The sequence below is a fragment of the Lynx canadensis genome, chromosome E3, assembly GCF_007474595.2.
Source record: "Lynx canadensis isolate LIC74 chromosome E3, mLynCan4.pri.v2, whole genome shotgun sequence".
In the NCBI taxonomy this organism is placed as follows: domain Eukaryota; kingdom Metazoa; phylum Chordata; class Mammalia; order Carnivora; family Felidae; genus Lynx; species Lynx canadensis.
In genome coordinates, this window is record NC_044318.1 from 795,216 (window position 1) to 809,735 (window position 14,520).

At 67.5% G+C, this 14,520-nt stretch overlaps 2 protein-coding genes across 2 annotated transcripts; both read left to right on the top strand.

The window, feature by feature from the left end:
• Positions 1–7,956: 7,956 nt before the first annotated feature.
• On the top strand, positions 7,957–10,219 carry PRR35 (proline rich 35). Its single transcript, XM_030301547.1, has 2 exons — positions 7,957–9,074; positions 9,356–10,219. The coding sequence occupies exons 1-2, from the start codon at positions 7,957–7,959 to the stop codon at positions 9,987–9,989; spliced, it is 1,752 nt and encodes a 583-aa protein (XP_030157407.1). The 3' UTR covers positions 9,990–10,219.
• A 2,602-nt stretch (positions 10,220–12,821) lies between these two features.
• NHLRC4 (NHL repeat containing 4) lies at positions 12,822–14,397 on the top strand. The gene has a single exon (XM_030300156.1). It carries the CDS (start codon positions 12,962–12,964, stop codon positions 13,331–13,333), a length of 372 nt encoding a protein of 123 aa, XP_030156016.1. The 5' UTR covers positions 12,822–12,961; the 3' UTR covers positions 13,334–14,397.
• Positions 14,398–14,520: the final 123 nt, after the last annotated feature.

Here is a 14,520-nt window from a genome sequence, read left to right on the forward strand (position 1 = left end):
CTGTGTGCCCACCCCCTCCCTTAGAACCCCAGAGTGCACGGGAGGAGGCTCTAGCAGGGAGGGGGTGGTAGAAAGAGGGGCCACGTGGCCCCAGCCTGAAAGGGCACACGGTATCTGGGAAGGAGTTGGGGGACCCCATAGTCCAGACCCTTAGTTTTGATTCAGGAGCTCACAGGAGGTGCTGGAAGGGGGTCGAGGTGGGCGCTTGGCCAGGATCAGGGGGCTCCTGGGGTGTGGACTTAGCCACCAAGCCCTTGGCCGTGGCTGGCCTCACCTGGACCCCACGGCCACCAAGATGGGGATCGGGCGCAAGGCCAGAGGCCGTCCCCCTTCTGTTGGGTCCCGGCTCCCCACCTCAGCCCACTGCCTCCTGTGTCTCCCACCCTCTGGCCGCTGAAGCTGCTGGTCCTGGGCCCTCCTCCCCATCTCTGCCTGCCAGGTTGGCCTTGGGCCTCCCACAGCCCTCTCTCCTGGCCTCCCGGCCAGGCCACCTCACTGCCCACACGGCCACGGCGGCCTTCTCCAGGCGGGCGGTGGTGTGTTCTCACTTGTGAAGCGTCCCTGTCAGAAGCACTTAGTGTACAAATTAGCCGCGGCCTCCCGCCTCCCTCTGCACGGCTGTGGGCGCCGGGCTGACAGGGCCGAGGCTCCGGGCGCTCTCCCGCCTGCCCCGGGCGCCCACACAGCCCGCGTGCACCCCTGGCCGCCCGCCCGCGACTGAGCAGGAGGGCTGTTCCTTGCCAACCAGCCAGGGGTCCTCCCGGGGCCCCCGACCCTGACCTGGCCAGGGAGAGGGGTGGGGGGACCGCAACAGGGCAGGGCATTCAGCAAGATCCCGGGGGTCCCAAGCTCAAGGCCCAGCACTTGGACCTACCCCAGAGTTGCAGGTCCAGTGTTGAGAGCCTTGGGGGGGACCTAGAGCCGGCACAGAGGCTCGGCAGCCCCCACCTGCCCCTCCTGTTCGCTGGCCTGCCACTCAGGCAGGGAAAATCATGTGTGACAGGCCCAGGAAGGCCGGGCCCGGGGGGCCGCGGAGCGACGCACACAGCTCCTCTTCCAACATATGGCTGCTGTCGGCCCCAGGCGCTGCTCGGCCGACGCCGGCTTGGGAGCGGGTGGGGGCTCCGGAGGCCCGAACCTCTCATCCCACCCGTCTGGCCACACTGCTCCCTCAGAGATCGGCAAGGCCCCTGCCTTAGCTCACATGCCTCCCGTGACAGGGAGATCACTCCTGCCGGACCTCTTCCCTGTGCCTCCAGGGAGCGTCCAGGAGCCCCCCTCCCCCTTCCCGGCAGCCCGAGGCACACAGCCACCCCACGCCCTACCCCCAGGGGACCAAGGATCTAACACGTCTGGGGACTGATCTGGGGGTGGGGGGGGTGCGTGGGGGTTTCCAGGAGAGGTAGCCCGCAGCTAGGGGCACAGGCAGGCTGGGGCTGCCGCCGGACCGTCCTCCGCAGGCCCGGGGGAGCTGGAGCCAGAGGGCCTCTCCTGGGGACCCCGGGGCCAGAAGTTTCCTGGCTGGGCCAACTCCCTCAGGGTGGGCCCGCTCTGCTCCCCAGTTCCTGGTCCCGTTTCAGTGGCCCCCTCACGGACTCTCCAAGAATTCCCCAGGCCTGGCACATGTCCCCTGTGGGCCACACTCTGCCCAGCCCTTGTTAAGCCTGCACTGGGGACCCCCAGACCCGCTCACAGCCCTGCCCACGTCGCATCCCTGGCTCTGCTGCGCCCCTCACAGCCCCGCCGTGAGCCTCCCGTGACTCCCCAGTGCTTTTCGGGTCAGCAGCCACAGGCTAGCATCCGGGGCCCTCAGGTGTGACGCTGCCCCTTTTGGCCAAGCCCTGGGCCCACCCCTTTTAGCCGGGAGTCCCCGAGTTTCACCTCCAACGGGTGAGAAGGAAGAAGTACCAAGGATGGCCCATGTTCTGGGATCAAGGGGCTCCTGCATGGTGCCACCCCTCTCAGGGACTCCGAGCCCCTGCCTGGGGGCTCCGGCCCCTAGATCTGTGTTCCCAGCACAGGCTGGCCTGGCCCCTATACCTGTCCTGGGGAGGGCTGTGTGCCGACACTGAGAGAGTCAGACAGGCCCGCCGTGGGCACTGCTCCACTGACCCCTGCCTGGCCCGGCCCCGCTGTCCGTCCTGACTACTCGCCCCCCGCGTGGATGTACCAGCATTAATAGAGGTGACAGGCGGACAGCCGTGGGCCAGCCAGGCGGAGGAGGTCAATGGCCAAGATGAGGCTCTGGCGGGGATCAGATGGAGGGGTTGTGGGTCCCCACCGCACCCTACGCCAGCCCCGGCTGAGGACGAGGCGGCTCCCCAGGCCCCCACTGGTGCCAGAAGCACCCAGAGACCAAGCCTCCTGTCACCCGCTCTGCAAATGAAGGGAACACGACAGGTGTCTCAGAGCTCAGGGCCACATGGGTGACCAAGCCCCAAAGCCACAGGGGTCCCTGTCCCTGCCTCAGGGGGCAGGAGCTATCTCTGCAGGCCCAAGCTCTTCCCAGCACGTGTGGGGCGGGTCCCAGTGGGAGGTTTATGACCCACCCTCACTCCCCACTCCTGAGTGGAAAGTGTGGCCAGCCACGGGCACAAGGTGTGCCGGCGACAAGGGAGCAGACGTGCCCCAGCGAGAACACCTTGGGCAGAGGGCACGGGGGTGCGAGGGGCTGGCATCAACGTCCCTGCCTTGCCTGGCCGCAGGTGCTAGGGAAGGTCATAGGTGCACCCGATGGGCCGGCTTGACTCACACTCCCACGCAGAGGTACTGGGTTGCAGCCACAGCTGGTCTCTAGGGACCACCCCTCCGCAGGCCCCTCCCGGAAGCTCAGAAGTGCGCAGGAATCATGCCCCTTGGGGCTGGGTTCCTCTGGAGGTGCCCCCACCCCTCCTCTTACTTCAGCTTCTGGAGAAGCCCGTCCATAGCAGTGGCCTCCACGGCTGGTCCCCAGGCACATCTTCCTGGGCCTCCTTGGTCACCTGGGTGTCACTGGCTGCCCTCTCTGCATGCCGGAACGAGGGCTTCCTGATCCACGTCCTTCCTTCCCCAAGCAGCCCAGCCCCTGTGCTGGCGGCTGTAGCCTCTCCCAGACCCTCAGAGGGGTCAGCCAGTGAGGTGTGGGGAAGCACAGAACTGTCCCGGGAACAAGTGGCCAAGGCCTGGGACACCCCCCCACCACGCTGTCTCTGGGCGGTCTGTGCCCCTGGCTCCCTTGGGGCCGTGCCTGTGCCTGTGATGAGGGGCCCGGGCCTGGCTGAGCACATCCAGGGGTCTGAGCACAGAAGGAACAGGCCTCCTGGCCTCCTCTCTCCACAGGGCTGCTGGCGTGACGGCCGCTCAAGCTGTCTCCCGGCCTAGGGCTGCCTGCACGGTCAGCTGGTCAGCTGGGCCAGGCCAGGCAGGCAGAGAGGAGAAGGCTGGCGTGCCGCGCCGCCCAGCCCCCAGCCCTGCCCCTTGGACTCGGTGAGAAGTGGGTCCCCTCAGGTGATGTCAGGGAAGGTGACACTAGGGCAGAAGGGAGACAGACCGCAGGACCCTATTTCCTACAGATGCCTGTCGTAGTGACCAGAGCCCCAGGAGACCGGCGCCGCCCTCCTGCATAGCCAGGGAAACCGAGGTCAGGCTCCCGGGGTTCCGACTCTGGATCCAGGGCTCCCCTCTGTCTGCCCCACTTGAGGGATAACACTCGGAGGCCCCTAGAGGACACTCCTTCCTTCCCCAGGGTGCTCCTGCCCCCCAAATTTAGCAGGGGATACCCCAGGAAACCTATACCAGCTTCTGTGCCCCCACGGCGCTGGCCTGGAGCCTCACTCCCACTCTGGCTGCAGACCCCATCCTGAACGTGAAACGACACGGTCACACGTGTCCCCCAAACACAGGTGAGACTCCCCGAGAGAGACACAGTCCGGCCCTGCCCCAGCGAGTCTGCGTTCGCATCTGGTATGGGACCCGCCAGTCAGGTGAATTTCTACGGAGGATTTGGCTGAGAAGTGGGACCCCTGACCGTTACGTTTTGGCAGCTTGGGGAGCAACGTGGCCTTTGGCACACTTTGGGAGCTGGGAGGGAAACAGGTCTGGCCGTGAGGACATTGGGGGCAGGGGTCTTAGGGTGGCTCCTGGATACCCAAGTCTTTCCCCTGCCCCCACTCCCACCCCAGGTCCTCCCGGGAGGGATGGCCAGCGAGGACCAGTCCTGCAAACGCAGAGGCAGGCCTGGGCACCCGTCAGGGTCGTGAGGAGTGATGTTTACAGAAGAGGGGAAGCAAGCCCATGGCGGCCGTCCCTTCCTGAGCCCGTAGCCGTCAGGGGGCAGGGCAGGGGTTTACAGGGTGCAGACCCGTTCAGCCTCCTGCTCAGAGGAGAGGAAACATCTCCGGAGTCAAGGCTTGGCCAGGGACAGCTGGCGGGGAAGGGAGGGTTGCCGCACTGTCTGCTGCCCGGCTCCGGGCTCCAGCGCTCTCAGGGCTCAGCTCCCTCTCGGGGCTGGTCTGGGCTCCCATCCCATCCCCGGCCGGGCCGCAGCCCTCCCCAGGCTGGCTCCTGGCTCCCCCTGTCCCAGGGCTCAGCCTCCAGGCTTTGGCTCAGGAGGGCGGCTGTCAGGGGCCAGAGCCCTGCCCTGACGGATGAGTGCTGACGGCGCCTCTCCCCGCGCCCTCGGCCGCTGACACCCCGTCACGCCGCTGCGGGGACCCCGGGAGACCTGGCCGCCTCTGCGCACCCCCGCAGCAGCCCGCAGGCGACGGGGGCGGGGACGGTGCCAGGAGCCCCTCATTCGGCCGCACACCTGCGCCCGCACCGCCGGCTCCTCCACGCCGCTCCCCGTCCCTGCCGGTGTCACCGGCCACCGCTCGACCCAGGAGTGGCCGGCGCCGCGGAGCGAGGTGAGTGCGGCCAGCGGGAGACGCGGGCGGGGGCACCTGGGGCGGCCCCGGGGACGCCGCTCCCCGCGCTGGCGCGTCCCCTCCCGCGTGAGCCCGGGTCGGAGGTCGCGGCGCCCCCCGAGCCCGGCGCCGTAGCGCACGCGCGCCAGTCCCGCCGCCAACTTCGGAGGGTGCGAGTCGGCGTCGGGGGGCGGCGCGCGGTCGGCGGCGGAGGCTTCGGGGGGCTCGCTGCCGAGTGAGTGACTGCGGACGGCGCGGGGGCCTCAGTTTCCCCTGCGGGAGTCGGTGTGACTGCCCAGAGGGCCTGAGCCGGGGGCGCGGGCGGGGCTGGGGCCGGAAGTTTCCGCCGCGTCCTCGGGGGACGCAGCCTTCGCGGGGCGCGCAGGTAGGGCGGGCGCGGGCGGCGGCGAGTCCCGCGAAGTTTGGGGGCCGCGCGGGGCCGGTTGGGCGCCAAGGGCGCGGGGGCGCGGGACGCCGGGAGTGTCCAGGCGCGGGGTGGGGGGGGGGGGTGGAGGAGGCGGCCCCAGTCCCCATGTACCTCATTTCCGCGCGGCGGACCCCTGGGCGCAGCACCCCATCCCTGCAGGAGGGCGCCCTCCCTCCGGGGAGGGCAAGGGGGAGGGAGTTGGGGTGTCGACCTCAGCCAGGGAGGAGGCTGGCCACCGCCTCCCTACCAAGCCCTGTGGGGTGCTCCCCAAGTCTCGGGTGGGGATGGGTGGACTATATTCCCCCCAGTGGCTGGTGGTGGCTCCCGGCGCTGGGTGCCCCCTCTCCCACCCCGGGGTGGGGCCTCCCACTACTCCCCTGCCACCAGTTGTCTCCAGCACAGGGAAAGGTTAGCCGGCTCAGGGGTCCGGGCCAGCACACTGGGGGCGTGGGCCACCGAGGAGCCCAGAGCACGCACCCAGTCACGGGTTGGGACACGTGTGCAAATGAATGTGCTTTTGGGTGTGTGTGGGTGCATGCTACTGTCCGGGGGTGTCTTCTGCTCGTGCACAAGCATGCGGGGGGGGGGTGCGGCCAGGGCCCCCTCCGGGGTCCCCGTGGAGTCAATAGCTGCCAAGACAGATCCTGGACAAGCCCCCCACCCCCAGGGGACGGATCTGAAGAGGGAGCACGGGCGGAGCCGCACCTCCGGAGTCCAGGGGCCTGGCGGGGAGGTGGGATGGGTGTCGGCACCAGGCGGCACAGCTGTGTGGCTCCCAGGGCTGGGTGATCGATGGCCCCAGCACAGCCGCCTCTGTCTCCCAAGCACATGTGCCCATTTGTCATCTGTGTCTCGGGGAGGGTTCGGAGGACAGGGATGGGCCCACCTCTGCACCCACCACCAAGTCCACGAGGGTCTGCTGCTCTTCGGGGAGCCCAGCTCCCTCCTCCCACCCTCTCACTTCTCTCAGAGCCCCTCCCCTCCAAGATGTGGACGTGCAGACCACCCAGGCTCAGTCCGCCTGCCTCACCCTCCACACCCTGCTGGTTGCCATGCCGACCCCCCTCTGAAGGGCTCCTTCGGGTGGGCTGCCCTCTCCACCCCTCTGGCCGTCCCCACACCGGGGGGTGGGGGGGGTGCCCACCCTCTGTTTGGGGGCAGCGGACGTGACTGCCTGCTGTGTGCAGAGCCTGAAGGCTGGTGAGGAGGACGGCCTGTTCCCAGTGGCTGCCCGGCTGCCCCAGCCCTGCCCCGCTCAACCCACCGGCCGTCCCTGAACCCTGGGGGAAAGGGCGAGTGTATGTGTGTCCACACCTGTCAGAGCGTCTGTGACCGTGGGTGTCCTCAGATGTGTGTGCGTGTGTGTGTGTGTGTGTGTGCACAATCGCCTGAGTGTGTCCAAGAGTGTACTCACACCCCAGCTCTGCTGTGAGTGCTTTCATGTGCACAGCCACTGTGCCCACTCTGAGTGGTGTGTGAGCTCCACAGTGTGTGTGTGTGTGTGTGTGTGTGTGTGTGTGTGGCAGTGGGCGAGCTCCCAGGCCCCGTGCATTTTGGCGGCCGACTGACTCTGTTCCCAGTCGGCCCAGCCGTGCAGAGGCTGTGCCTCCGGGCGCCGGGTAAGGGCTCGTCTGGAGCCTGGTAACGCTTGTGTGCACACACCCGAAGCCGGTGTGCACACACTCACCGTGTGCCCCACGCAGGCGCGCACTGGGGCGGTGGATGGCCCAGGTGGCGGCCCAGATGGAGCGTGGAGCGGCTTCCGAGCGAGTGTGTGGGGCGTGGGGAGAGGAGGGTCTTGGCTGAGCTTGGCCGCTGCAGGCTCGGCCGCTGACCTGCCTGAAGCCACCCAGATGGAGCCAGGCTGAGCAGGTGGCTGGGCCGGGGGGGGGGGGGGCATGCTGTGACGTCCACGCCCCCCAGCCTGGCCTGGCCCCACATGAGGCCGACCCCCTCAGAGACCCGCGTTGCGCACCCAGCACCCTGCTGGAGCGGGAACACGCGTCCGTGCGCTCGGTGGTAGCGAGACTCTCGGAGCCTTCCGCCGGGGTCTCTCACCCAGGCAGCTTCCGTCTCCGGCTTCCCAGCGCGGAAGAGGCCTCCGGAGGGGAGTGAGGAGGGCTGGTGTCCCAGGAACGGGCCTCCTCATGCCTGGCTTCTGGTCACTCACCAGATGCCCGGCGGGTAGACGGGTAGACGGAGACCCAGGCGGGGGCGGACAGCATCATCCCCGAAACGTTTCCTGCTGGAGGCTGATGGGCGTGGCGGGGTGTGGCGTGGAGACGAGAGCTGGGCCCACGGATGAGACACGGGATGCTTAGTTAACCTCAAATGTCCCATAAACAGCAGGGGTTCTTAGCGTACGTTCCAAATATCGGCTAGAACATACTTCCGCTACAAAAGCGTTTGCCGTCTACGCGGATTTAACTGGTGTCTTGCGTTTTTATCTGCCGCATCTGGTGCCCCTAGACGTGTGCGTGAAGCAGAACGGGAGGATGAGGGGGGCGGGCCAGGGAGGCAGGGCTGCGGGGCACAGGTGGGCCGAGGGGGGCGCGGAGCCGTCAGGGGCCGGCGCTGACCACGGGCCCCCTCCCCCGTGCACAGGTGGCCATGGGCCCGGGCCCCGCCCACTAGCAGGCCGCCGTCATGTCCCGAGAGGCAGGCTCGTGCCGCCTGGGCCCCGGGGCGCGGGCGCGGGCCCGCAAGCCCAAGAAGCCGCACTATATCCCGCGGCCCTGGGGCAAGCCCTACAACTACAAGTGCTTCCAGTGCCCCTTCACCTGCCTGGAGAAGTCGCACCTCTACAACCACATGAAGTACAGCCTCTGCAAGGACTCGCTCTCGCTGCTGCTCGACTCCCCGGAATGGGCGTGCCGTCGCCCCCCGGCCGCGCCCCGGCCCCGCGCGCCCACCCCCGACCGCCCCTCGGGCCCCACAGACGCGGGCGGCCAGCCCCGAGGAGGAGGAGGAGGAGGAGGAGGAGGAGGAGGAGGAGGAGGAGGAGTGCGGCCCCCTGACGCTCCCCCTGCGCCCGACCCGGCCTCCCCAGTCCTCTCCCTGCGCCGCCACGTCGGGGGCCCTAAGCTGGGGGCGGAGGGGTCCCCTGCGGCCCGGGATGCTCCGAAGGGTGTGGGCCTCGGCGGGCTCCTGGCTGAGTCCTGGAAGCCGGGGCCGGGCGGGGCTCCCGGGGGCCTGGCCGTGGTGGACGCGGCTGCAGCGGGCCCTGAGAGCGGGGTCCCCTGCTACCCCCCACCCGCCCCCAGTGAGTTCCCCGAGGCCCAGAGCCTCCACGTGTCCCTGCTGGGTGTCAACTGCCCTCTCGGGCCGGGTCTCTTCTCCTACCTGGGACCCTCCTTGGCCGCTGCGGCCCACATGCCCTTTCTGGCCTCGGCCAGCCCCCTGCTGCCGCCGGCCTCCGCTTTCCCTTCCCCACAAGCCCCCGAGCGCCCTGCCCTGGTCCCCCGCCTATACTACCCCCTGCTCCTGGAGCATACCCTGGGGCTGCCAGCAGGCAAGGCTGCCCCCGCCAAGCCCCCAGCAGCCCCAAAGGGGCCCCCTGGGGCTCTGGCCCCGGGGCTGCTGAAAGCGCCGGCGCCTGGGCTGGGCAGGCCCTGGCCCCGAGGAGGAGCCCCTAGGGACTCAGGGCCGGAGGGGGAGCTGGAGCCGGCTGCCCAGAGTGACCCCAAGAGGAGGCTGCCCCTGGGAAGCAGTCTGGAGCCCCTGAGGGCCCCCTGTAGCGTGGTGAAGTTTGGTTCCCAGAGCAGGTAGGTGTCAGGGGCCCCTGGCCATGGGGGTTGGGAGCGGTGGGAGGCGAGCTGGCCAGGATGGCTGGGCCCCCTTCTGAGCTTAGTTGCCGGGAATGTGGGCTTCGGGCGACAGAGGGGAAACCAAGGCCACAGAGCCGGCCTCTCTTTCCTTCAGGGGTCTCAAGGCCCTCAGCCAGGCTGAAAGCGGTTGGGGGGGGGGGACCCAGGGGGAGCGTGGGGCAGGGACTGGGCACACTGAGGGGCACGGTGCAGCCTCTTGACCGGCTTCTACCCCCTAGCTTGCAGACTGGCCCCTCCGCGATGCTCTGGCCTGAGGACAAGGAGCCCAGCAACCCTGAGCCCCCAGGCCCCATGGCCCTCCTGCCCCGGCAGCCCCTGGACCTAGTGCCAGGTGGCCCCGGGCACGTGGGTGAGGACCTCACCCGGGCCCTGGGTGACTATGCCAGGGTGGAGCAGCGCCTGGGGCAGTTGGCACCTGCCGGGGGCCTGGCCCCTCGGCCTCTGCGGGAGCAGCTGGGCAAGATTCGCCAGGAGCTGCTCACCATCCACCAGGCCCTGGAGCGGGCTGTTCGGCCGCCGGACGCACCCCTCGACCTCTCTGTGAAACGGGTGCCCACCAAGGGGCTCAAGGGGCCTGTGGGGCCCTGGGGGCAGCGGGAGCTGGGCCCCACGCTCGCCCAGGGGGCCCCCGAGCCACCCAGCGTGCTGGGCCCTGCACCAGCTGAGCCTTTCTCTGGCCACACCACCAAGTGCGAGGCTGACTCCAGTGTCCCACCCCCGGGCCTCCCCCTTCAGGCCCCGGAGGACCCTGTCATTCCTGGTAGCGGTTGGGGTGCCCGAGGTGGGCCTGTGGGCTCCTGGCCCCCTGAGGCTGTCCCTAGCATTCAGAGCCCCCCTGGTGCGGAGGTCTGACCACAGCTTCTGTGTTAGCTCTGCTCTTAACAGACAGGCACTCCTCTCCAACCCCGTGTCCGCTGCCTGGCCCCCCACCTGCCCCAGCCCCAGAGGCGTGGCCTAGAGCCTGTCCAGCATGCCTGTGGACCGACCTGCCATGGCTGTCGCCTGTCTATGAGGGCATGAGGGACAGTGGAGGGTCATAGCTACGTACCGATCACAATCGTGGACGTTAAAATAGAAACTATCTTCACACACCCTGTCTGGGCCTCCTTCTTCCCCTGCCTCACCAGCATCACCACTGGGACACTCTCTGACATGGAAATGTCCCCGGCCTCAGCTTCTGAGGTGGCCAGTGTCCCGGGCTATCTTGCTGGGTATTTACCTTCAGGCGCTGACCTGCTTCCTGTAGGCTGGGCCCTCCCTGGGAGAGCCAGAGTCGGGAAACCGAATGGGGGGGGGGGTGGCTTTCCATCCAAGGCGGTAAAGCAAGCAGAGGTGGGGAGGCCCGCGTGCATGGTCTTGGGGCCAGTCAGGCCTGTGTTTCAGCACGTTGCTGGTGGACAGGAACCCCTGGGCCTGCCTCCAGCCCTCGTGTCTAGCAGGGCAGCCCTAATGTCAGATCCATGCTGGAGGCGGCCCCCTCTGTGGTTACACGGTGCACCCACATTCTGTGGCCCAGGGCTGCTTGCCCAGCGTGGCCTTTGCTGGCCCCCCGCCAGCCCCTGCAGCCACGATAGGCATCGGTGGCCTTCACAGTTCACTGCTTCCCTCCCTGCACGGCCACACTTGGCCTTTCCCACAGGCGGGGGCAGGGGGAAGACAGGGAGGGGTGCCCGGGGGGACCCTTGGGCCCCGCTAATCACTTCTCTCCTGGGAGCTGGCCATACCTCCGTGCCCACCCAGGAGTGGCCCCAGGGAGGACGGGTCCTGCCTGTGCCTGGTTCCCCAAGCTGGGCCGGCCGGGCTGGGGCCAGTCGGAGCAGGACCTATGGCTGCCCCATTAATTGTGCCGGGCAGCAGATAGCATCGGCCGCCCACCCCACCTCGGGGCATTAAGAGGCCAAGTCCAGAGCTGGGGTGTGAGTCAGCCAGGTGGGAAGTGCGGCAAGCCACAGACAGGGGCTGACCCCCCACCTTCCAGAGGCTTCCTAGACGGGCTGCAGGGTCTGTGGGCTGAGTTGGGAGTCGTCCGGAGACCTGCCCCTCCTTGGCCCCCTGTTGGCACCCCCGTGTGCCTACTGCACCCAGATTTCTCATCACCCCCCAGGCAGACCTGAACTTAGGAGCATCGGCCCAGTTTCACAGGTGTAGAAGCAGGATCAGAGAGACGGGACCCAACCCTGCCGGTTTTGGGGGGGGCGGGATGAACACCCTGGAGGTTCCCCACCCCAGACTCTGGTGAGAGACGCATTCAGCGTGGGACGAGTGCAGCCCTTTCCCCGAAGTCCTAACCCTGCGGTCGTACCCGGGGGACAGCGCTCTAGGCTGCCTCACACGCACGTCCGCTCAGTGCCCTCTGAGCAGCAAACCCACGAATTCCATTACGGCGGGTTTGGGAGGGCTGTGCGGGCCTCCCTGAAGGGGGGGGGGGGCGGGGTGGCTGGGCTGACCGCGAGTGGCATCCAGACCAGGTGGGGGCAGTGGGAAGAATGTCCCAGAAGCCGGTACAAAGTCCCCGAGGCAGGAATGCGGCAGCACTGGGGCGCCTCTAGGGGTTTAGCAGCTGAGTGGCGGCTCCACAGAGCTTTCTTGGGCCACTGCTCAAACATGTTCTTGGCCAGAGTCCCACCTGCCCCTCCCACCTGCCCATGCCAGCTCATCAAGGCGGCCCCTCCCTCAGACTCCAGTTTCTAACAACAGAGGCTGTTGCTGCCGGAGCAGGGCCCAGGGCGACTAGCCCCAGGTAGGAGACCCCCACCCAGCCTCTCTGGGTGGGAGCAGGCAGAGAGGCCCAGGAAAGGCCCCCTGCCTAATCCTTCAGGTGTCAGAAGTTTCCAGGGGCTTTGTGGGGACAATGGGCAGACCCTTGGGCTGCCCCCGGGAAGAGTCATTTTCCCTGCCTGAGGGAAGGCAGGGTTCCCTGGGCAGATGAGTTTGAGAAACACCCCACCACCACCTCAGGACCTCCCAAGGCCCGTGAGCTCATTCGGGCCTTCACAGGCCTGTGTCTCCCAGAATTGTGTCTCAGGGGCCATGTCTGGTGAAACAGGACCCAGACACATGGCTGGCTGCTGGGCTTGCGGACTGTGCCAGCACTCGGGATCTGGTGGAACTGGGTTTGAATCCAGCTCCCCACCCCCACGCCTCAGTTTCCTCATGTGTAAAACAGGAGAACGCCAGCACGGAAGGGAGCAGGGGAATAGGGGTAGCCACTGCTTGGCCCACAGTGGGTATTTCTCTTGCAGCCCCACGCGCGGCCCAGCTGCAGGAACTCAGCTCAGAGGGGCCGAACTGTGATCTCTGCCCACCACCTCTCTTTCCTCTGGCCTCCTGGGCCTCCCCGCCCAGCTGCTCCCAAGCTGGACCCACCTGGAGACCCCACTCGCTCCCGGCAGCCCCGGCTGCTGGGACAGATCCCAGTGCCGGCAGGGGCTGTGGGAGGACCCCGGGGTCTGCACTGCTCCCCGGATGGCCTGCTCTTCCTGACGGCCGGGGCTGCACCCTGCGTCCACGTGATGGACCTCGAGGGACGCTCCATCTGCCACCTGCCCTGCCATCTGCCGGGGACTGGGGCCTTCGTGCCGGAGGACGTTGCTGTGACGGCCGCTGGGCTTGTGGTGGTCAGCGACCTCGTCCGTGGGGCTGTCCACGCACTTCAGCACGCCGCCCGAGCCCCCCTGGGCCGCTGGGTCACGGTGGGCACCCACCTGGCCCCCCGGGGACTGGCTGTGGATGCCGCCGGCCGCCTTCTGGTGACAGACTATGTGCTTGGGGCTGTCCACAGCTTCACACTGAGCCCCGCCTTGCAGCCACTGGCCCCAGCCTCCATGCTGGGTCTGGAGGGCCCGTGCTGGGTGGGCCCAGGGCCTGACGGGGGCCTCGCCGTGAGCGAAGAGTTTGGGGATGTGTGGCTGTTCGGCAGTGCCTGCCAGCCCCTGGGCTCCCTGGGGGTTCGGAAAGGGCATGCTTTTGGGAACCCAGCAGGCGTGTGCACCGATGTGGAGGGCAGTGTCATTGTGGCAGATGAGCAAGGGCGCCGCGTGACCCTCTTTCCTCGGGCCAGGGAGCCCGTCTGCCTGGTGTCTGAGGGGCTGGGGCGGCCCCTGGGTGTGGCCTGTGCCCCTCAGGGCCAGCTCGTGGTGGCAGACGCAGGGGACAGCTACATCAAGGTGTACCAGTACCACTCGGAGCCAGCCTGACCCGTGGACTCAGATGGGAGCAGCACCTCGCTGCATGTGGGCCCAGCCCCCAGGGCCCTGGACCACTACGGGAGGGACATTCAGGGTTGGTGGGGTCCTCCAGGGCTGCCGGCCGTGCCTTTCTGACCTGATATATTGGCTGACAGTCGCTAAGCACCTGTTGTGCCAGGCTCTGGGCTAGCCCCGTCCTCCTCTTGGAGAGGATTCAGACTTGCCACAAACCAACCACCTCTCGGCCTCCCCTACCAGGTGCACAGCCTCCAACTTTGGGTCCTCTCCACACCCCAGTTTAGTGGGCCCCCCAACTCACTGCCCCCATGGCCACTCAGGCCCTGGTCCTGCAGGCTCAGGGCCCTGGAGGCCTGAGCTTTGAGGCCAGCAGCCGAAGCCTGGAGATGATTGGTGTGTCGGGCTGGGCGCCCCAGGGTCCTAATCAGACAGAAGCAGGCAGGGAGGGTTCTGCTGGGCTGGGCTGGGCTGGGCTGGGCTGGCAGGGGTGTGGCCTCTCACTGTCCCCCGTCCTCAGAGGCACCCCAGACGCCAAGCCTCTCGCAGCTTCTCTGGGCCTAACTGAGGTAAGGGAAAGCAGAGGAAGGACCACCCCTGAGGCGCCTAGGGGTGGCACGTGGCTGGGCTGGGAGCCTCCATACCCCTGGTCTCCTGCTCCCATGTAAGACTATGTCTCGGGCTGAACCGTCACTTTCTCCTCTGCAAGCTCTCCAAACTCATGGGTGGGGTGTGCTGGGAAGGTTCCAGACCGTGGTCAAGCCAGGAGAGCATTCCTATGAGGAGAGACTCCTGTTACTTGAGCACAATGAGCAAATGAGGCCCCAAAGGGATGGGAGATGAGGGCTTCCTCTGAATCTGGGGCCCGGCCAGGCTCCCAGTTCCAGTGAGGGGACTCATTGGGAGGGGACAGTGCCTGGTCCAGTCTGTCACCAGGACAATGCCTCTGACAAGGTCCCTTTTGTATGTACCAGCCCCTGTGAGTGGCAGGGTTATGTGGTCAATGTAAGGAAGCGTGTGCAGTTAAGTGCTCAGTAAATGTAATTTGTTGCTGCTGGTGCTGGTGGTATTGTTCCCTGGGGCAGGAGGGGCCAGGGACACCTCTGACAATCAAACCAGATGGCCGCAGCCTTCCTAGCCCACTTAGCCCTGGGGGAACATGGGGGCGCCCCTTTGCAGAG

Bases quoted from the DNA above. Each gene is read 5' to 3' on its own strand.
- PRR35 (XM_030301547.1), top strand. From the start codon at position 7,957: ATGTCCCGAGAGGCAGGCTCGTGCCGCCTGGGCCCCGGGGCGCGGGCG. The intron at 9,075-9,355 runs GTAGGTGTCAGG...TCTACCCCCTAG, and splicing joins AAGTTTGGTTCCCAGAGCAG to CTTGCAGACTGGCCCCTCCG.
- NHLRC4 (XM_030300156.1), top strand. From the start codon at position 12,962: ATGCTGGGTCTGGAGGGCCCGTGCTGGGTGGGCCCAGGGCCTGACGGG.